The sequence below is a fragment of the Leptonotus elevatus genome, chromosome 15 (genome assembly GCF_054856555.1).
Source record: "Leptonotus elevatus isolate MCC_2025b chromosome 15, RoL_Lele_1.0, whole genome shotgun sequence".
Lineage (NCBI taxonomy): Eukaryota > Metazoa > Chordata > Actinopteri > Syngnathiformes > Syngnathidae > Leptonotus > Leptonotus elevatus.
The window spans coordinates 14,766,875-14,789,632 of NC_141253.1; the positions used below are offsets into that span (position 1 = coordinate 14,766,875).

General features: G+C 38.2%; 2 protein-coding genes and 1 pseudogene across 5 annotated transcripts in view; 1 reads left to right on the top strand and 2 right to left on the bottom strand.

Annotated features, from left to right (window-relative positions):
* The window catches only part of wdr7 (WD repeat domain 7), a 76,104-nt gene extending 60,468 nt beyond the window's left edge, over positions 1-15,636 (bottom strand). For 2 of the 4 annotated variants that reach the window (XM_086096712.1, XM_086096710.1), the window contains exons 1-15: positions 15,484-15,636; positions 14,460-14,631; positions 13,032-13,138; positions 12,669-12,747; positions 12,261-12,435; positions 11,759-11,835; positions 11,535-11,654; positions 11,285-11,430; positions 11,051-11,150; positions 10,101-10,248; positions 8,425-8,540; positions 8,176-8,308; positions 7,627-7,847; positions 7,017-7,212; positions 1,944-2,158 (exon numbers count right to left, since the gene is read on the bottom strand). In XM_086096712.1, the coding sequence (XP_085952838.1) occupies positions 1,944-2,158; positions 7,017-7,212; positions 7,627-7,847; positions 8,176-8,308; positions 8,425-8,540; positions 10,101-10,248; positions 11,051-11,150; positions 11,285-11,430; positions 11,535-11,654; positions 11,759-11,835; positions 12,261-12,435; positions 12,669-12,747; positions 13,032-13,138; positions 14,460-14,618 (1,992 nt within the window). In that variant the 5' untranslated portion in view covers positions 14,619-14,631; positions 15,484-15,636. Of the gene's footprint in view, positions 1-1,943; positions 2,159-7,016; positions 7,213-7,626; positions 7,848-8,175; positions 8,309-8,424; positions 8,541-10,100; positions 10,249-11,050; positions 11,151-11,284; positions 11,431-11,534; positions 11,655-11,755; positions 11,836-12,260; positions 12,436-12,668; positions 12,748-13,031; positions 13,139-14,459; positions 14,632-15,483 lie in introns of all 4 variants that reach the window. The other 2 variants (XM_086096711.1, XM_086096709.1) reach the window with 1 other exon arrangement.
* LOC147162109 (uncharacterized) lies at positions 6,097-6,785 on the top strand (annotated as a pseudogene).
* A 1,409-nt stretch (positions 15,637-17,045) lies between the features above and the next one.
* On the bottom strand, positions 17,046-21,019 carry txnl1 (thioredoxin-like 1). Its single transcript, XM_086096737.1, has 8 exons — positions 20,733-21,019; positions 19,921-20,017; positions 19,268-19,441; positions 19,030-19,158; positions 18,533-18,602; positions 18,206-18,378; positions 17,401-17,505; positions 17,046-17,324 (listed from the first exon to the last, which is right to left on the bottom strand). Exons 1-8 carry the CDS (start codon positions 20,828-20,830, stop codon positions 17,295-17,297), a joined length of 876 nt encoding a protein of 291 aa, XP_085952863.1. The 5' UTR covers positions 20,831-21,019; the 3' UTR covers positions 17,046-17,294.
* Positions 21,020-22,758: the final 1,739 nt, after the last annotated feature.

The window sequence follows — 22,758 nt, forward strand, 5'->3', positions numbered from 1 at the left end:
ACCCATAAAGTGGATTGGTCCATTTTTGATCCATAATTGGGTTACTTTTGACGCAACTATTTTTAGAGTGTATGGTCAGTTGTTCCAATAGTTCTGTCCTCAGAGTGTGTATAAGGAATTTGCTCTTTGGTCAACCCCATGTAAGTTAGTATATAAAAATAAAAGCTGTGACATGCCAGCTAGCAATCATACTGTGTGACCTCTGTAAACTGTATTTTGGTATCTTTCAAAGTGTTTCACAGATTCAAAAACAAGATGATTATACAAGTGTCCCTCTTGAGCTAGCAAACTAGCTAGCAAGTGTTTCAAAAAATGTTGTGTCTTAATTTTAATAATAATAATAATAATAAACATGTTCTTGTTTTGTAGCAATAAATATATGATCATCCTAATTGTGATTTCAATTATTACCAAAATAATTGGGATTCAAATTGTCTTCATAATTAAGCAGCCCTATCTTGCATACAAACACATGCAGCATTAGGATTTATGGGGAGAGATTTGTCTCAAAATTATTCACACAAATTCCTGATTTTCACGTGTTTTTTTAGATCCACAAAGATAGCTGTGATTTTCAGATCCTCAAACATAATTTTCACATTTTTCAGATACACAAACATTTGTGATTTGTTAATGTAGAGTATGCATTAATCACGACTTAGAATTGGCTTATGAGCTCTCAAATGTGCGTTTGTGGATTGTCGCGCATGCACATTTATTTTTTCAATATCATGGTGTTTCAAGATAATCACAAAAGTCCTCAGATATTCACGTCTCTAAGGCCCGCTTAGACAGTCCTCCAATAAATACGAACACGTAGGTCGTTTTGAAAAGGTGTCAAATTTCGACCAAGTGTTAGTTGTTTTAGTTTAGCGACCTCTATCGGCCATGTTGAATAGCGCAAAATCCAAAAGCTGGACTCGAACCCCTCGGCCCCTCTGGTCAGAAGACAAGTGTTTATCTGACTGAGCTACTTGGTCAGTGATTGTTTTAGTGTTGTCCAAATGTTTTGTTAGTGTTCACTACATGTTTTGAAGTGAACTACAACCTCACTGTGCCTTTTACTAACCTCATTAGTGTAACCATGTAAAGATGTAACGTGTACTGTACAACCTCACTGAAAGCTAACCCCAACCATTAGTCCGAGACGGCAAATTGACATACATGTCAACACTAAAAAAAAGTCTTTAAAATCATTACTGGTTTGGTTTGTTAGCTCAGTGAGGTAAACGTTCATCTTCTGATCAGAAGGGCCGGGTTTGAGTCTAGTCTAGTCTAGTCTTTTTGCACTATTCAACATGGCCGATAGAGGTAGCTAAACTACAATACGTGACACTTGGTCGTATTGTGTGTGGTAAAACAACCAATATGGTCGTTATTGTTGGAGGACTTGTTAGGCCCGTTCCTTCTCTGTCCACAAGGAGGTAGCGTTGCTGTCTGTATTGAACTGAACTAGCTGTCTCCCGTTTCTCGTTTAAAATTGGAAACTAAAAAACGGAAAACGAGCCTTTATGTGACCTTCCATTATGTGCTTATTTTACACAAGTTGGGAAACAGAATACGACCTTATATTTAATATGTGTCGATACAAGTTTTAGTTTTTCAGTAAATTCAGTTTATCCGGTTTGGCCCACAAACGAAAAGAAAAAAAATATCACAGTTGAACAAAGAAATGTGTTGATAAACTTGAAATGTCCCTAAAAAAATTTGACTTTTAAAAAGGGTTGTATAATGTGCATATACTTTTGAGCAATGCTTTTAGGTGTTACTAAAATAAATTGGTTTTGCTTTTTTTTTGTGGAGGGGGGGCGGTTGCAACAACATTAAATGACTGACTCTCAGCATTCAGACAATTAGCAAATAACAGACACCCATCTAATTTTCAATACAATGCTTACTTCCTACATCCTACTATGCAGTACTTTACTGAAATGTGACTGTACCTTGTCAGCATTGTCTGCCGCCAGCAAATTGGTGGCAAGTGTTTGCAGTTTGTGCTGAGCCATGTTCTTCAGTGCCGCTAGGCTCCGGCGAGTCATTGCCTGCTTCAGGTTCACTGCCGAATGGCTCAAGGCATCCACGGTAGCCGGAGCCAGCTCATCACAGGCATTGAGTATCTCTACAGCAGTTATACCCATCACACAGCGGTCCAAGGCCCCTACAAACATTAAGGATTGAAGAGTGAGCAAGTTAAGAGACCAGGAATCTTAACAGAACATTTAAAACCACATTTTTGAAGGCTATTAACAGTTAAGCAAAGGCAGACTGGGTACACAACTTAACAGTGACTTTGGTCTTATATGCTAAACATGATTGTTGGCTCAAGAGCATGTGCATATCTTTTTAGCCACAGTCTAGTGTATTTTTGTAATGGCAGTGTGATTCGCTAATCTTAATTCTATGACCATTGTACGAGGACACACTTTCTTGTATGTAATTTTGTCTGTTGTGGCTATCCATCGTTATAGCCGTATTTTTATCAATATCAAATATTCCTCATCAACAAAGCCTTGGTTTCATAATGCTTACTATGATCATCTATTGTCTTGAATTTGATTCAAGTCACAGTTATCTCTGGCTGCAACAATCTTCTGCTTTTAAAAAAAAAAGAGAGAGGTTTAAAGGAGACCCCATTAGCTGCAGCCAGACTAGATATCACGATTGGCTTTAAGTATTGAGTGAGAAGAGAAGTGGCACCATTATGCTGTGTGCGTGTGTGTCTCGAAGAGAGTGAGTGACTGTAGACTCAGGCATCAGACATGTAATGGTGCCATGGCTTACAGAAACACACACACACACACACACACTCTCGCTCCCTTTTTCTGACTGCTCTCTGACTCTCTCTTTCTCACATCCACATTAAGCAAGCACACTTTTTCTCACTCACTGTCTCATACACACGCTTTAATTTCACACTCAGTTACCCTGCAATCTCTCAGCGCTACAGCTCATTCAGACCCCAAACACGCACACATGCATGGACATACTCACACGCAGTCATTCCCAGTGATATCATTGTAGAGCTGCATTCAAACCAGTTACGTTTAAGCTGGCATGCAAGTTAAAATGTGCTGGCAATGAGGTGCTATGTTGAACTGAAGTAGTTTTTTGGAAGTAGCAAAATTAGGTTTAAAGACTAATTCTACAACATTCACATGCATTTTATTATATATATATATATATATATATATATATATATATATATATATATATTTTTTTTTTTAATGGGCCTAACTTCTTAAAACCTGTCTGTTTCTAATGCAGAATAAACCTTCAAAGTATACTTTTTTTCATAGTTTGGCTAGTCCTGCAACTTATACTCAGATGTGGCTTGTATACTGTATATTAAAATTAAATTTTGGACCGGCAGCCAAAATCCCTGTGCCCTAATAGTGTTGACTTTCTGAGCAATGGCGCCACCTTCTTTCCACCAGTGGTAATGCACCACAAGTATTTGGTAACTGCCCAAAAAAAGTAGAAGAAGAAATGGAAGAAGAAAAAGAGTAGTCATGACAATGAATGTGTGACATATAGCTTAGTTTAGCTTGTGGCTTCCTTACAGCATCAATAAGGCACAATGCCCTACCAGTATTCCAACTTTGGCGACAATCAGCAGCCTGTGATTAAACTGTTTCCATCTGTACTGCCTGACGCACTAGGCTCAGACGCTCCTTTTTTGGCGCACTTTGAATAACTGAACGGCACATTTGAACCAGTTTGCTTCCCCAAATGGTCAGAGTGCACCAGTGCACGCCTGGAGCATATTTCAAAATGCACCTACGATTAGGTATAGAGGATTTTGGGTGTGAGTCTAAGCTCAACTGTTCATTGTCTCAGTTTTTGTAAAAAAGTTTCCCCAGAAAATTCGACTTCTATTTTTTAAATATTTATTTTTAAAAGTATTTTGTGCGCTGACAAGTCTGTGCATGTGTGACATATTGTGAAAGTGTCGTCAAGAGACGAGCAGTATTTGGCTAACTACTGCCACCTAGAGGCTTGGCATGCATCTCATTGTCAGCCCAATTTGTGGAAGTGAGGTCGCCAGATGGAAGAGTACTCTGATTGGATAGGATTTGGGGAACTGTTAACCTTAAGGTCTGGCATTGTTATGAATGTACCTAAAAATGCATTAATGCGGTTAGCTGTGGATGTTTTCTTTTCTACAAACGTGGTGGTGTGGACACAATTTTTCTTTTTCTTTTTTACACGGGGAGGAGAGAAATATATATTTTTTTAAATACCCTGCTACGTGTGTACATGGACTTACACCCTGGAACGACTTTTAGTCCAGAAAATATGGTAAAGGTAATAAACATTCAAAAATGACATAGTCATCTAATTTAAAATGTGGAGAAGCCACGAATTGTCTCTCTTATCAAACAGTGACCTTAAAAAAAGTTATGTTGAAATATATAATGTATTATATTTATCTCGTTCCTTATATGCCTTAGAGATGACAATTTTTTGAAAGGTTACTGTGGGGAAATCATGTACAAATTCATTAGCAAACCAGTTACCACCTAATCAGTGCAAATACAGTGTTCTACCGTTGTATTGTATTGCAGTTTATCGCTCATGGCACCGCTATATCATAAGGGATTGTTGTTATGGGTTTTTACAGACACAGGGAAGTCCTAATTTAGACTGAAGCACCTTGCCTCTTAATTGGAGAAGTTGCGCAAGTAAGAGAGTGAGAACGGGCACTGAGACATACTTTTAATATATATATAAACAAGTTTATTGTCTTATGTTAAAATTTATTTTAAGTGTGTGGGATATAAAATCTATAAAAACGATGTTAAAAAAAAGGGGTTGGGTGGTCTCGCGATAGACAATTTTCACACATTCCGGGTGAGTCTTGAACTTATCTTCTTCTTTTCCTTTTGGCTTTTCCCTTCAGGGGTCGCCACAGCGAATCAGTTGCCTCCATCTAACCCTGTCCTCTGCATCCTCTGCTCTCACACATATTATTTTAATGTCCTCTTTAAGTACATCAATAAACCTCCTCTTTGGTCTTCCTCTAGACCTCCTGCCTGGCATTTGGAAACTAAGCATCCTTCTGCCAATATACTCATTATCTCTCCTCTAGATATTTCCAAACCATCTCAGTCTGACTTCTCTGACTTTATCTCCAAAGCCTCTAACGTGCTGTCCCTCTGATGTACTCATTCCTGATTTTATCCATCCTGGTCACTCCCAAAGAGAACCTCAGCATCTTCATCTCATCTCAAGCTCTGCCTCCTGTCTTTTCCTCAGTGGCACTGTCTCCAGACCAAACAACATTGCTGGTCTCGCCCCAGTTTTATAAACCTTTCCTTTCATTTTAGCTGAAACTCTTATATCACACATCACACTTTTCTCCACCCGTTCCAGCCTGAACTGCGCACGCTTTTTCTTTTCTTTTTCCACTCTCCATTGCTCTGGACTGTGAGTTTGAAACACACACGCACACAGCATAATGGTGCCACTTCTCTTCTCACTCAATACGGCTAACCTTCACTCCCCTCCTTTCCAGGGCAAACCTCCATGCCTCTAGCTTCTCCTCCACCTGTTCCCTGCTCTCACTACAGATCACAATGTCATCAGCAAACATCATAGTCCATGGAGATTCCTGTCCAACATCGTCTGTCATCCTGTCCATTACCATAGCGAACAAGAAGGGGCTCATAGCTGATCCCTGATGTTGTCCCACTTCCACTTTGAACTCCTATGTCACACATACAGCACACCTCACCACTGTCTTACAGTCCTCATACATGTCCTGCACCACTTGAACATACTTCTCTGCCACTCCAGATTTCCTCATACAAAACCACAGTTCCTCTCTGGGCACCCTGTCATAAGCTTTCTCCAGATCTACAAAGACACAATGCAGCTCCTTCTGACCTTCTTTGTACTTCTCTATCAACATACCCAAAGCAAATACTGCATCTGTGGAACTCTTTTTTGGGCATGAAACCATACTGCTACTCACAAATGTTCACCTCTGCCCTCATTCTAGCTTCAACTACTCTTTTCCATAGCTTCATTGTGTGGCTCATCAGCTTTATTCCTCTGTAGTTGCCACAACTCTGCACGTCTCCCTTGTTTTTAAAAATGGGCACCAGCACACTTCTCTTCCATTCCTCAGGCATCTTCTCACTATCTAAGATCCTGTTGAAAAACCCAGTCAGAAATTCAACTGCTACCTCCCCTAGACACTTACATATATCCATAGGTACATCATCAGGACCGCCTTTCCGCTCTTCAATGCCCTTCTCACTTTATCCTTACTAATATTTGCTACTTCCTGGTCCACAACAGTCACCTCTTCTATTCTTCGTTCTCTCTCATTTTCCTCATTCATCAACTCTTCAAAGTACTCTTTCCATCTTCACTATCCTTTATTACCCTAACCTGTTGCATGTCCTTCCAATCTCTGTCTCTTTGCCTTGCCAACCTGTATATATCAGTCTCCCCCTCCTTACTGTCCAACCTAGCAGACAAGTCATCGTAAGCCCTTGTTTGGCCTTTGCCACTTCTACTTTCACCTTACGCTGCATTTCCATGTACTCCTTTTTACGTTCTTCGGTCCTCTGTGTCCCACTTCTTTTTTTTTTCTAAAAGAGTCCCACTTCTTCTTAGCCAACCTCTTTCTCTGAATCCACTTCTGCACCTCCTCATTCCACCACCAAGTCTCCTTATCTTCTTTCCTTCCAGATTACACACCAAGGACACACCACTACTTTGCAGTCGCTGATCTCCTTCAGATTACACCGTCTACAGAAGATGTACTCTACCTGTGAACTCCTACCTCCATTCTTGTAGGTCACCCTATGTTTCTGCCTCTTTTGGAAGAAAGTATTCACGACAGCCATTTCCATTCTTTTTGCAAAGTCAACCACCGTCTGTCCTTCTGCGTTTCTCTCCTAGATACCAAACTTACCCATGACCTCCTTATCACCTCTGTTTCCTGCACCAGTCTGAAACTTATATCCCCTGTGATAAAATTGGGTTCATTGCATGACAACTCTCACCTGTATCCATCTGCCAGACATAAACAGAGCCATCAGAGCATCCAACAACGAGGTAGTCATCAGCGGGGCGCCACTTGATGACTTGGATTGGGAACAGGTGCCGCGATGCAAGCATGATGCACTTCCTTTCCCTAAGACTGAGCAGGCCAACCGAGTGGTCGCTAGCAACAGAGCAAACGCAATGTTGCACCCGAGTCTGCAGAGAAAACAAGGCCAGAAATGTTTCAATAGTTGATCCATAATAGAGCCGTCAATGTGCTTCACATAAATAAAATACATTTAAAGGCATTTACAAACAAAATGATTTAAGACTTTTAAAAGCAAAGTAAAAAATAAAATAAAAAGTAGCTTACTAAAATTACTAAAAGAACATACAGTGCAAGAAAAAGATTTTGGAAATTTAGATTTAAGAAATGCTTTAAAAGCCTGACTTCACTTTTGTTGGCAGCTTATTCTATTTGTGTGCATCATAACGGCTAAGTGCTGATTCTCCATGTTTGTTTTGAACACTGGGCTCCACTAATTGACCCAAGCCTGCTGACCTCAGAGCCTAGAGTGTAAGGCAATGGCTTGCCTATTATATGACAAAGTCAATTGAAGGAAGACTCACGCTGCAGTTTTCTGGAGGGACAATGAGCTGGGTGATTTCTCCTCCGTGGACACAGAAAATGTGTTTCATTTCTCCAGTGAAAATGTCCCACACAATGACAGAGAAATCAACCCCTCCTGACACTAAAGAGCGCTGGTCATAGCGGGGGGATATCTGGTATGGATACAGGACACATGTCACTTTATTCCTGTGACCTCGTAGTGTACGATGGGGTGGCCATCCTGCAGAGAACAAACAAAGTTTAGAACGGTGGAATGTTGCCTTTCTTAATGCAAACCTTAGATTTAAGAGTAGTTCATGGAGAAAACTGCCACTAAAAATGAATGGATGCTTTTCTTAGGGCTAGACTTAGCAAGATTACATTAAAACTAAAAATTGCCAGAGAATCTGGGTATGGTAGAATATGGACCAAGAGACAAACGTGCTAATTTTTTGGTCAATTCCTAAAATGTTCAGAACACTGTACAATTTATTAATGTTATTGTCAAAATAAGTAGAGTGTCAACAATCTAAAAGGCTCCCTCTAAAAAAAAAATGTCCTTCCCTCACCTCTTCTAAGCATGTGTTCTCCTTGTAGCAACTGAACGATGGCAGTTTGAGTTGCAGGAACTAAAATAATGCTGCCATCTTCTCTTCCACATACTAGTCGACCCTGGGAGGGGATGTAGACACTAGCAGTCACCTGAAAAAGGAAAGCATATATGCATTTTAATAGAAGGTAACAGAATTATACTCCATTGGATATTTAAATTTCAAACTCAAACTGTATGAGAAATGTATTCCCGCATTGGTTCCAACCTTAATGGGTTCGTCTTTGCTAGGGAGGATGCTGAGCTGATCAATGATACCAGAAGACACAGGAATTAATTTATCAAATGCTTCTTGGAGACTGATGGTGGATGAGACCTGCAGATCTAGAGAGAAAAAGACAGACCCATGATATTAGATAATCTGAGTTGTTTCAATCGGATTTCCCAGGATTACCAGGGATCCACAAGCCATATCTTTCCTTAAAATACATTTGCAATCAATTATTTTGCAAAAACATTTCAAATGTGAATTATTTTTATTACTACAGTAATTTCTGGACTACAAGCCGCTACTTTTTTCACTTGCATTCGACCCTGTGGCTAATACAAAGGTGTGGCTTATCCATCAGATCATAATGGGGCGCACGATAAAGGAAGCGCAAGAGCGCCAAACAGAGCAAAACAAACTAAGTGAGATCAAATACAGTAGGAGAGACAGAACGAGAGAGAAAATCTGCGCCCTCATTATGGAAAAGAAAGTAGCGGGAACCTGGTGCGGTAACATTAAAACACCTGCGGCTTACATGTGTAACAAACTCGAGTATATTCCTCAAATTTGGCTAGCGCAATTTATAGTCAGGTGCACCTTGTAATCCAGAAATTACTGTACAAAAAAAGCTAATCAAACGCATCCAGTAATGACCCTTATGGAGACACCTAGTAACTGCAGTCTCAGCAGCTGTCTGGAACCTTTTACGTGGAATAGTACCGTGTTATAATATATATATATATATGCTATAAGTCGCCCAGAGTATAAATCGCACCAATCAAATGAAGAAAAAAACACACATGAATTGCTTCTGAGCATAAGTAGCGTTTTTTAGAAAAGGCGACTGACAAAGTACAGAAGACCTCAGACTCGCACCCAAAATCCCCGTTCCCTAATTGTGGGTGTGTTTGGAAAAGTGCTGTGAGTGCGGACTCCTTCACTGGTGTTCCAACTACAACAAATATTTACTATTTACAGCAGCAAAAGGCACAATAACCAAACAGGATTCTACTGGATTTTAATAAGTTAAGTCATTTTAAATGAAACACTTTTCCAGAGATAGAAAAGGAAATTTCAAATTCAGCCCAAACTTGATTAGGGAATGGTGATTTTGGGTGTGAGTCTCTAAGCAGCTCTAATTTTAATATACTGTATACAAGTTGTGCAATGGGACATCACACACTCTAAAAAGAGAATTGTTAAACCAACTTAATAAAATTGCTCCAAGTGGTAACACACGATTGAATTTATCTAAAGTGAACATATTAAATTCAATGAACTCATAATTAATTAAACTAAATATATTCACTTTGGATTACCTTAATTTATATATTAAATTTAATGAATTTATAATTTACTAAACATTATATATTCACTTTGGATTAACTTAATTGCATTGTGTGTTACCACTTGAAGCAATTTTACTAAGTTCATCAACAATTATCTGTTTAATCTTAAATTGGTTCAACAATTCTCTTTTTAGAGTGCGGGACCAGCCAAACTATTAAAAAAGAAAAAAGAAAGAGAAAAAGAAAAAAGAAAGAGAGAAATGTGTGAGTGTTTTGCAGTGTATATTAATTCTAAAAAGAAACAAAGTTTTCTAATAAATATCCTTGATACTCATTTATGGTGAATTGCACATTCAAGTGTAGTTTTGACAACTCATGTGTCCATACCTGCTGGAGTGGATAGTGGCCGTGGAGGCGAGGAGTCTGGAATGCTCCACAGAGACAGTCTGCCTGAAGAGTCTCCCTGGATCAGTAGCTTGTGGAAGGGCTCTCGTCGTCCAAAAAAGAAGCAAGTCACAGGAGGACATATCAGGAGCTAGAAAATAGCGCAAGTTGGAGGAAACTTGAGAGGGCCTGCGCAATCTCAAGATCCAAATCACGTTGTTTTTGAAAGTAAGTTAAGGATGTTGAACTAATCAGCTGATGCACCTCGTGTACAGTTATTTGAAATTTTTGATCTGCTGACAAGCCTGGCAAAAGTCTTGAGAGAGTTTTTCTATGTGCAAAGCGAGTGTGTGATTATTATTACCCATTTAAAAAATTGGTTTGCGTGGGGTGGTGGTGGGGAGAGGAGATTTATTTGTGGGGTTATGGGAGATTTTGAATTATTATTTTTTTACTTTCAATATATAGTCAGATTTTTCTGAGACTTGTGAGACTAATTAAGGATGGCTCGTTTACAACTTTCGAGCATGACTTCAAGAATTTGGACTGCACTGGGAGGTTATCAGGACTCCATACACACCAGCAGCTTCAAGCACTGGCTAGGTGCACATCAGTGGCTTTTTATAAGATGCTCCTTTAATATGTTTTGACTGACATTTCTAAATGTGCTTCTATCAGAACAAACTTGATTGCTTCCTGAATTACACAAAATGTACGTAATGATTCCACACTTTTAATTAGCAGACTTCACAATTATCTTATTTCCTGCTTGTACTGTATATTGGTCCTGAGATTGGCTTACAACATGTCCATGGTCAAACAATGCTTGCATTGTTTTGAATTAGAGTAGACTAGCTGCTAATCTCTTTGAAATAAAATACAGGTTCATGCCTGCCTCAATGAATTCGAGATTGTGTATTTTGTCATTTTAACAAGAAAGCTTAGTGACTGACCTGTTTGTCTGTTAGATTTTCTATGCTGTATATCAATGGCGGTATTGAGCCTTCTTTTTTGCCCACATCACTTCGGAAATGGACACTGGCAGGTAAACAGCTGGAGAGAAGATAAATACATAAATAAATAAATAAATAAATAAATAACATTTTTGGTCTATAATTGTCTTCTATGTCATTTGCTGGGCCATGGTGATGATGATGATGATGAAGTTGACTTCATTGCAACTATACCTGGCTGGTAGGTTATAGATGTAACTGCAGCCATCTTCAGTCCAAATGATGACTTTGTCTGCTGCAATGAACTCTCCTCCAGCCCAGGGCTTGTCATTGTCACTGGGCACGGAGCAGAGTAGTGAATAGTCACCTGCATCAAAAACCTGACAAACACAAAACATATTTAGTTTCAAGTTTAAGGCTAAGTGGTGTTTTGCTCCATCTGCATGTACTGTGGTCTGTACTTTGTTTGAGGATCAGTACTTACCCTCCAGAACTTGGAGCAGACCACCAGCAGGCTGCTCTGAGTGAATGTACAGAAGGAAATACTCTGACAGCCCTGACAGTATATAGGTTTGGACTCTTCTTCAAACACCGGGTCCAGGTCCTGAGAGGATATTTTTCCATATTTATATTTATGTGTTTTTGGATTTATAAATAAAAAATAAATAAAAAGCAATATGCTCATTTTTAATGCAAAATAACCACTACCTGCATCCTGTTGACCTCGGCTGTGATGATCCAGACTTTTAAAATGCCTGTCACTGACACTGCCACAACTGTGTCCTCTGCAGAAAAAAAATACTCATTAAGTTATAACGTAAGTTTGGATCACTATTATGACATAATGTAGTATAATTTCAAGCAAATTAAAGGTGCATTCATCACCAGCTGTCTTGATTTCAGTCTATCCAAGTAAACATTTGTTCAAGATGACCAATTACAAATATTGGAAAGTGTAGTTCATTCAATAAAGTATTACAATCATAAAAAGATCATTTGCATGTTTAAAGTGCAAAATCTTGCAACAGAGAAGAAGTAAACAAGAAGTAAAGCCACCTGCTGAATACAAAGGTGTACAACAAGAATTAGTTGATTAAACTTAAAAGTGGTGTTCATTTCAACACCCATCTATTACTTGTAGAAACATTGCAAGTTTGCACAGAATATTACGGACAAAATGAGAATTACAAGTGAGAGTAAATCAATAAACCTTGTGTACGGTGTGATCGGATAATACTCATGGAGCTGATCCAGTCAGGGGAGATTTTGGACACCAGCGAGTATAGCACCTCCAGACTGGTGGCATCTACCACAAGAATCTCTGGATAATGGCCATTACAGAGCAGGCGACCTTCTCTCTGAGTGCTGACAGTGAATTGATAGAACTAGACAATCACAGAGGAAAAGTAACAGGGAAACAAGAACAAAAGATAAGGAAAGCTGGCAGTGGAAGCAGTTATATCAAATTAGTGATTGGTAGTTATTAAAAACACTTATATTCCATGGTATGTTTGTCATATGACAATTTGATGGTAAGTGCTTGAAAGAGACGTAACTTTGAATATATGTCTATTTAAGGACAAAAACAATATACAATGTGCATTATAAATGAGTTTACCTGTATGCCAGTGTGAGCACAAGCCAGTTTTGTAAATTCAATACAGCGACCATCATTTACATCCCATAAACACATCTCCCTGGAAACAAACAAAAAAATGAAGTTATTGTACAAAAAAAAAGAAATATAGTAGATATTTGCACGGATTAAATTTATTTTTTTGGTATGTTCTTTAGTGGTAGCTATTTTATGACACACTGTGGACAAAAACTAATAATTGGCTCCATATTAGTGTGTTTGTGGCGTGCAGGAGAAAGGTGCTGATTTATGTTGTTATAAGGTCCCTTGGATGTGATTATGAACTAGTAGAATGACAAGGGTTCAAAAGTTAGGTAAGAAAATCTATATTGAAGATATACTCACCCACTCTCTGATGCACTGACGATGTACTGTTTATCACTGCAGGCGCTGGCTTTAGACAAACAGGTGATGGACGCTGTATGACCAAACAACATGGCCCTGGGACAAATCTGAGAGAATTGAAACATAAAAACAATTAGAAAATAAAAACAGCAAGGAATCGGCCCTCAAATTAAACACGCCAGGCGGCTGGCTTTGCAGCGGAGGACTGCTTGCAAGCCTACAGCTTTTCAAGAAAAATGTAGTCTCCGGTGGGATATTTTGATACATTTCTGTCAGCAACAACATGGATTTAACTCATCCTGAGTGTGTGGTAATCTGTGCCCTTTTGGGGTAACATTTGTTTAAAAATTGTGCATCACATCCAGAAAACTGCTCTAGGAGAGGCCAGCAAAAACTGCCTCGATGGGCTGAAGACACAGACGCAGTTGAAAGGAGTTTAGTATCTGATATGGCATGACTTTCGTGTGACTGGCTCCATTAGATCATTCAGAAGCTCCAAAATCGGATATGTTGCACTTTGTTTGTGTTTTCAGATCTAAAAAATATTTACACAAACAAAAAAGGTCTATCTACTTCCTTTCATTTTGCCTGAGCTACTACATTGGCAGTTGGCACCACTTTGCATGCTGCTTGAGACCTCTCATTCCGACACAGAATTTTAAGACACAAAATCCGCCATTGTAATTTGAATCGTGGGTGATAATTCACATTGTGTGATCTATTTGTTATCTATTTGCAGTACTGCGCCCTGAACAGACCAAATGAACTATGTCCACTACTTTCACATCAAGTTTGGGAGTAAGCTTACTGTCACTTAACCATAATGTTTTGGCATTTCCTGTAATTAACTAAGGAAATTTTAGACGTGAATGTCTGTGTGACTAGATGTTAATCATACACAACAGGTGTGCTCAAGATCTGACCTTGCGTAGCTACGTTATCAGAGTTTTGCTAAAAGAGAGCAATTTAGATATTTGAAAACAAAACATAATGTAACATTTTAACCATAACTACTAGGGGTGTGCCCAAAAATGTATTCTCATATGAATCGCGATTCTCATTTAGTACGATTCAGAATCGGATTTAAATGCCCGAAAATCGATTTTATTTAAATTATTTTATACTGTCTTCCCTTTGTTTGTGTGTGCCTTTATTGGGAGCACTGTTCATGTTGTACCCAATTTGGCCACTTAGGGGCAGTGTGGTTCCACGGTCTGATACACTGTTTTAAATCTGGAAGAATCCAATTAAATACAGTGAATATGCCCCTTGACCACATCTGTGCAAGCTAGTTCATTGCGCACCGTTAGTCACCTTGAAAGCTGTATGTCTTCACAGTGGTTTAAAAAAGATGGTCTCTGCACCGCCGAAAAACCTCCCATGTAAATACACACAACAATGAACATCACCATATGATCCTATCACTACCTCAAGCTCCGATGTCATGTCCCAAAGGCAGATCTGTCCGTCATGGCAGCCAGTGATGATTGTGCTGAAGTCGTCCATCACCAACAGGCTGCTGATACAGTGGGTTGGAGCGGTGCGGCCCCATAGAACAATGGGTAGAACCAGATTGTTCCCCGACATGGTGCTGATTTATCTGGTAGGGTTGAGTGAAAATGAATGTGAGTGAACACTCAAAAACATTCCCATATTGCAATGTACTGCGGCTACTGTATTCCAACACTTGTCTCGGCAATATCTGTTGATCAACAGATATTTTTAATACAGGTACTGCCTTAAATAATAGCATTTGGAAAGATTTGAAACTACTGCTTGGAGGATCATATCGCAAATATCTTGTCAGTGCCATCAATGTTTGAGTATTCTACAGATTCTTACGTTCAGAGAACTTACCATTTTGATTGCATTCACACAGAAGCATATACTGCTTTTGCGCCCAAAACAACTATCCTTCAATATCTAAAAGACTTCGTGTCCACAAACAAAAGCTTGACACATTCTCACATTTGGTTGTTTAGGCAGTGTAGTAGTAGATACATCAATCGTTCACTCAATTTGCGCAGAGCGATCTCCCAAAGAAGACGTGCCATCAGCCAATTTCGTTTGCGCAGCACCGTTACGTTTCCAGAGGGGCGAAATTTCATTCACTGATTGGGATAGAAATGAGAGTAAAGTTGAATAATATGAATTAAATGTTCAGCGATTATTGACGTTGAGGGCAGATTAAGTGTTGTGATCAATGTGGTGCAAATAGGGTACATAGGAGTATGAATGGCTCACAGAGCTGTCGAGAGTGACTCCCTACACTACACACATTATTGCTTTTCATTTACACCCCTATTTATGCGTGTTGTCGTGCAATTAAAACCTGATCGGCTACAGTGATGCTATGTTACACTAAAGCCAAACAACTGTAATGCCGGGACTTCCGGGTTGCTAAAGCAGCTCATAGGATACAAATATAATGCGTAAGGTAGTGGATACGCACCCAAGACCGCAGCTCACTGAGACATCTCCTTCGTGTTGAGTTTAGGCAAAAATATCTCAGTCGGTGATAAATAAAAACGGCTATTGCTTCTTTGAGGTTTTTAGCTCAGTCAAACCTTTGCGTGACGGTCAGTGAACTAATCACGAGACAACATTAGCGATGACCCCAAACACATCCGGGGGTTTCTTGTCAAAGTAAAAGCACTCAGGCTCAGATTGCACAATTTGTTGCAACTGTACAGTACTGTAATGTTTTTTACAGTAGTGCAGTATATTGTATGTACTCTATGTCATTTGTGTGAACTTTGACGGTTAATACACAGCAGTCGTTCTCATTGTGGTACTATTAAGTACTAGCACCAGGCTTCCTGTAGATGCCATAATTTTTTTTCATGTATTTATTTTTAAAGTTCAGTTGCATTATTTTACTTTCAATATATTTTGGAACTGCTTGTTTTTCAACATTTATTTAGGCACATTTTTTATTTAACTTTTATGTGCAAAACATTTTCATTAATCATTGTTCTAGTAGTTCCCTTTTTTTTATTTGATCAGTGTAAATTGTCAAACTGTGCATAAAGTCTCAGTTGCTTACAAATAATATTAAGCGACATATAGGCCTACCTTTTAAGAACACAACCAACCTTTTGATGACCTTGGGCGTAGTTTGCTGCATTCGTTTTATGTTGATCAATATTACTGGTATTTGAAGCATTGATTTTATTATTATTGTTATTTTAGGTATAAGTTTTGGTGTTAAACGTGTGAGAACCACTTTTTACCAATATTAGGATCTTAGGTTTAGTTATTTATTTATTTCATGATTAAATAAAATACATTATTGAATATGTATCTCAACATCCATTTGATAAAGACAAAGCATGCTTGTTTCTGTATCCTGAAATACCTGCTCAATATATATAATAGTATTAGAACACCTCATTATAAAAACATGTTTTTCTTGTGGTAGATTTTTTTGATATTCCACCTTCAACATGTTTCTAAATTTCTTTCAGGATCCATAAAGGTTCTCCCTAATCAAGGTGGATTTAATTTCTTGCAACATGAGCAACACTGACAAAATCAAAGTCGCTGAGAGGTGAGGCCTGGATGCTATTAAAACAACTCGGAAGCTTTTTACAAAAACAATATTCTATGGTGAGTTGCTCAAAAACAGGTGGTCAGCTACCCCTGACTAACATAGCTTTGCTTGTTTTCAGTTAGTAGGCAATGCAAGTGTTTCAGCTTGGAGATTAAATGAAGCCATTAAATTACCTAGGACAGAATTGGAACGCAGGTTCACTCAAGTGGTACCTGAAAGAATCATTGTCCAAGTACAGTCAATTGTATTTAATTTTTTAATAAAGTTTTACAATATTTAGGCACAATGTGAAAGTTCTAATGTTGGTCAAGATGTTGGTACTTGATGGAAAGGTTTGAGAACAACTGATCTAGGACAACAGTAAAATGCATTTAAAGACATTTGTTTTCAAACAATATTTATCTACATTACATAAATCTTGCTACAGTTCAGAGTTGCCATAAAATCAGAAAAGACACACATGCCTTTGCAAAAGGACTGTTTTATTTACAGGGATTTTCATTTGAATTACAATACAAATGTTTATCAACTGGGAGACCCCAGAGACTGATAATTCTTGAAATCAGAAGTTGAGGAGTGTGTGTCTGTGTATGCATGTATGTGTGTGTCTGTGTGTTGTTTGTGAATGTATTCTTGAATGTGATAGCTTTGGCAAAGGGAAAAGTCCTTCAAAATATCAACAGACTCCTTGTTTCCCCATTTGTTCTGACTCAGTGACTCTCTCCTTTTTTCCCCACAACCTGTATGAATAGACCATTTATTTATTAGTACAAACAATTTTACACATATGCTTAGTTTGAAGTGATAAATCCATACCCTTTTGAAGTCATTCATGTTGGTGGCCTGTACTGGAGTACCAATGAATGTCAGGTAGTTTATTTTTGTGGTCTCCTCATCTCCTTGGTTTGATTTGACGAACAACTAGTGAGTGGGGAAACAAAGTCAGAAATAATACACTGGAAATGCATTTTTCTACTCAAGAGAAGAAGTGCTAGATGTTTTTCTTGTTATGTGTGGTGACAAGCAGCTAAGACTACTGTTGTCTACTATGGAGTGAGAATACTTTGTTGGTAATATATTAGTTAACATCACAATAGTTTATTTTATACAACAATTTATATTGGAAGAACATTCTCCAGTTTCGAGAAAAAAACTTGCTAAGATCCACTAAGTTAACAGTTTCACTAACCAAATTCACATTTCGCATTAATAAATACACAGCTATTTACAACTCAATGTGTATGTCATCTTTACAATTTACGATAATTTAGTATAAGCATCCTGATGTGTACCAATTGTCACATTGATTCATTTTTTTATTTTGCATCACGCCTTCTGTGTTTTGTTCTGACAAATTATGTCAAGTTATGTGCACTCGTAAGGAATCTATTTTTCCAAAATTTAAAATTGAGTGAGGATGAATGGAAGGATGAAATTTAAGATTAACTGAGGCACTGTATGATCATTGAATGGGGGGGAAAACAAATTTTAATCCAAAATTGGTACTGGTGATTTGGTGCAAATGTAACCGGGCATATAAAAATCCCCTTTTAATGTATTTAAAAATAATGTTTCATGTTTCAGTATGGCACAGAAGTACCAAGAGTGTTCTGGTTCTTACCGTTACACTCTGCACATTCTGAAACTTGACATAGCGTAGTGGAATGATTCCATCGTCTTTGTAGTCTTCCTCTGCCAGCTCCAGACTTTGGGTGGCTTCGTTTCGCTCGGCATCGTCGAAACCCATAGAGCGCGGGAGATTGATAAATATCTTCACCACTTTAGGAGCTTGGGCTGGTACGCCAACAAGGAATGTAACACGGTGCATCATAGTTGGGAAATGAAGAACAGGCAGAAAAGAAGAAAATAGTTCTCAGAATACATTGTGGAATATAGCCTTATGAAGAGTTCAATTGACTGAAGTGGAGATAAGTGCAAAAATACTCACCAAAGTCTGAGGACTGTAACCTCATTGAGAAGAGCCTCACAGGCTGGTTGAAGGCCATAGTTATCAGCAACTGCAAACAACATATAAAAAGTTGTTGTTTTTTCTTTTTTTATAATGAAGTAGTTAGGGACACGACACCTTTTAAGTAGTTAAGTGTGATACGCAAGCAGCTGGGATTTGACATAGCTGGGCAAATTTACCTGGCTCACACATACTCAGGAAGGCATGCTTTATGAAATGCACCAGATGCAGTCGTAGGTTGTGTACATGCTGCAGTGGAAAGAAAGCTGGTACCAAATTCAAATGACAAGCTCCTGCTTTATTAATGTCAAGGTAAAATATGTCACCAATATACTATACAACTACACATAAATGTTTAAAACAATACAGAGTCCTGATAGTAGTCACGTCAAAACAAAATGTTGCTCGGTAATGGCTAATTTTGGCTAATATCTTAAAAATTTGGAATTAGCCCTGTTGCCTGTTCTGCTTCTTACCTGTTCATCACAGTCTGACTCCAGGTAGGAGGAAGAATCAGCTTTCAGTAAGCAGTTGTCAAAACCACAGTCATCGCTCTCGTTGAGACATTCGCAGCCGGCTTTATTGACGAAAGGCATGAGGTCCATCTGGAAACAAAATGAGAGTACTATACTGCATTTTAGCTTCATTTGAAAGTCAACATAGATACCAGCAATTCAGCATTTTTTGGAATGCAACAGTAAAATGTCTACTTACATATCCCTTCGGAATGTCAGAATCCTCACTGTTTCCTGGATCATTCTCTGTGAGCTGTTTGATCTTCTCCTCCAGACCTGCAGCATCCGCTCCTTGATACTGGTCCACTCGTTCCCGGTTTCTGAAGAATAAGAATGTTGGTGTGGCTGCTATGTTGTTGGCTTCTTTTGTTGCCTACGGAAGAAAAAACTAGTTCAGTCAAATGACCTAAATTGTTGCATTTCCTAAGCACAGCCTCTTTGGTCCTCAATTTCCACAAGGCATTTGTTTGATACCTAGCAAAAAATGACAGAATCGTCTCTTTTATAACATTTGTATCAAATGTTTCATAACAAAATTTATTTGACTTTACCAGTCTTGTGAGGTACACCTTCAAATTATATTTTTTCACAAATTGGCAGAATGACAGAACCAATACATTTGCATATAGCAAATCTAATGCAGTAAACGCCAAATGATTTTATATATAAATATCACAAAATGAAAAACAAACCTTAAGGTTGGTTATAGATGCAACATGTGCAAAACTGCAAACTACATCTCTTTGCTTTTTGCAATTGTTTGGGAATCATTTAATCATTTTATGCAAACATATCAACTAGAAACATATGCTATATGTTTTATTGAATTGGTGTGTTTAAGATCAGACTGACCAGACAGACATGGACATCAACTTCGAGGAAGACGGCCTGGGGATACTTATTACTCAACATGTTGAACACTGGAGCTATTCTGACACACGGCCGGCACCTGTGGGGAAAGCAGAATGTCCTATTAACTAGCTCTAGTCGCGCAGAAGTATTCAAATAATTGATTAAAGACTATAACCTAACTTAATACAACAAAATGTGTATCTTGTACATAGCAGTGCTGTATTTTGTTCCATCTTAAATAAAGTTGAATTGTCTTGCATGTGTCGTCTTCTAGATAGGAGTTGGCTGACATAACAACAGTTAATCATTAAGTAAAGTATAATATCTGTCAACAAGTAAGTTAGGGTCAACTATCTAAATATATAGTCAGTTCTTATCATGCAACCAATCGGTGAAATACTGTCATTGACAAGTCAAAACAGGAAATGTAGTTACCGAGTGCGAGCAGTCAAAGACTACACAACTAAGGGAAATGGACAAGCTCGTGTACTACATTATTTTCAGTAATGATCTAGAATCAAATTCTCTATTCTGCATACACATTATGTCAGCCAACCCATTATTGGAATTTACAATGCTCCAATGCCAAGTCACTGCGATAGTGCTATGTCATTCTAAGCAAGTCTGCCAGAAAAGCTAATGCTAGCATAATGCTAACCCACAGATACATCATGCAAGCTGCTGTTTTCAAATATATATCTACACCGCGAATGGCATTTCTTCCAAACACTTATGGTTGACCATTCGTGACTAACGTAATCTGTGTAAAGAGGCGTAGTCGGTTGTAGGACGGCCTCCAACGTGGGTCTTACCCGGCCATTGTGAACTTTACCACTGCGAGCTTCGAGCCGGCGGCCGCTAGCTCCGGTAGAAATTCCGGATCACTCCCGATCACTTTAACGCCGACCATGGTAAAATACAGACGATTGAAGCAGCGTGGCCTTGTAACTGCGGTTATATTCCCGGGAAAAAAACACAATTGTACTTAGCTCCTGTAAATTATATTGTTGTGTTTTTAGCTTTGCGTCAAAAGTAGCTAAATTCAATCTATTTGCTAGGCGCACTACAGACACACGGCAAGTGAATCGACACGTGATGTTCCGATTAACCAATAGGAGTAGAGAAAGGCGTGGCCTATTTTTTTTTACCGCTGTCTTATTTTCAAGTTAGCATTACCGCCACCATGTGCATTGGAGTGTGAATTTTTTTTTTTATCATGTTGGTTTGTGACTATTCAATTTTTCTTGCGCTTTTACCATTAAACTAAATTAAATTGACTGACTTTAAACTGATCTGCACTTCCTCCATAAATACATACATTACAGTGATCTACTACTGACCATCCAATGCAGTTTGTCACAATCAAACATTAATCCATAATTCAAAGTTGTGTTATAGTTAAAGGTCCCATGCCATCAAAATACAAATGTTCCCACTGTTTTATGCATTATATTCGTCAAAATAAGTCTGTGACATGGTTTAAGTTTGACATCTATTCAGTTTGTTGTTTGCATGCAATATACTTTGAAAAGCAAAGGCCTGCAAAATGTGCGAATTTGAATTAGTTGTCTCCGTGTCATCGCCTCTACACTCATTATTCAAGTACTTGACCACTTGGGGGCTGCTCAAGCGTCTGGGGAAAACTTCAAGGTATTAGTGTCTTACTCAAGGACGCAAGTGTGTCTGGGGATGGTCTTTTAACCGGCATTCCAATGGTGGCAGGTAACAATATCAACAACTTGGCGATGACTGCCCCAGTTTTCAGCTTAGATACAGTTCCGGTTTTTTTTTAACTTAAAAACACTGTACATATTCTTTTGGTCCAAACCTCAGCGAGTGTTGAATTGAAAATTTTCAACAGCACATCTTGAATACAACAATTTGGTGGCTGCTGCTTGCACACAATCAAGATAAAATGAAGACAAGATGAGGTTGACAACATGTCACATTTAGAAAGTTCAAATAGTAAACAATTATTAGGCCTATTATCAATATTATTTTTATTGAGGGTGCATATTTGGAAATTTTTATTTTTTATTTTTTAAGGCACAGAAATAACTTGTTTCTATTTTTTTAAATATATATATTAAAAATAGATGAATGATACAAATACCAGTCAATCCAATCTACATGAATAGCATAAACATTTTAATTAAAATTAAAACCAGAAAAAAACCCAGAAACAATATTCAGTTTGCTCAAGAGTTATTATTATTATTATTATTTTTAATAATTCTGCATGGACATTCATTATCAAATAACATTTCTTGTTCGTTACAAATTTAAGAGACTTAAAATAATTGTCAATTTCAATAAAAAATAATTAGAATAAAGGTTTCAGGTTTGGACATTTACATTTATGGATATAACATTTTCCCAACAAAACATACAAATTAACCAAAGTTGATAATTTTTTGTTCCGATTCAAAAAGGGTAATAATGTTTTTACAATCTTGTGTTTTGATTCACACATAAAATCATTCTCAATATCCTTTCAAAAACAAGCACTAATGGGGCAATCAAAAAATAAATGTGTTACATTTTTCGGTAGCCTACAGCTTTACAAAAAGAACACTTGTCATCAATATTTTCAAAACGTGAAACATACATGTTAGTTGGGTAAATATTCTGTAATATATTTGGAATTTTAATTCCATATCACGGCGTATCGGGTGACGTTCCACTCGGGCACCTTGCCCACTTGGCCAGTGTTCACTTCAGAGGAGGCCGCTCGTGCAGTCCCTGAATGCCACGCCGATTATTATTTTTTCACACAGGCCTAGTGTTTGTGTGTGCGACGTGCGTATGTGGTGTGGAACGTGTCAGACCGGTCGCGTG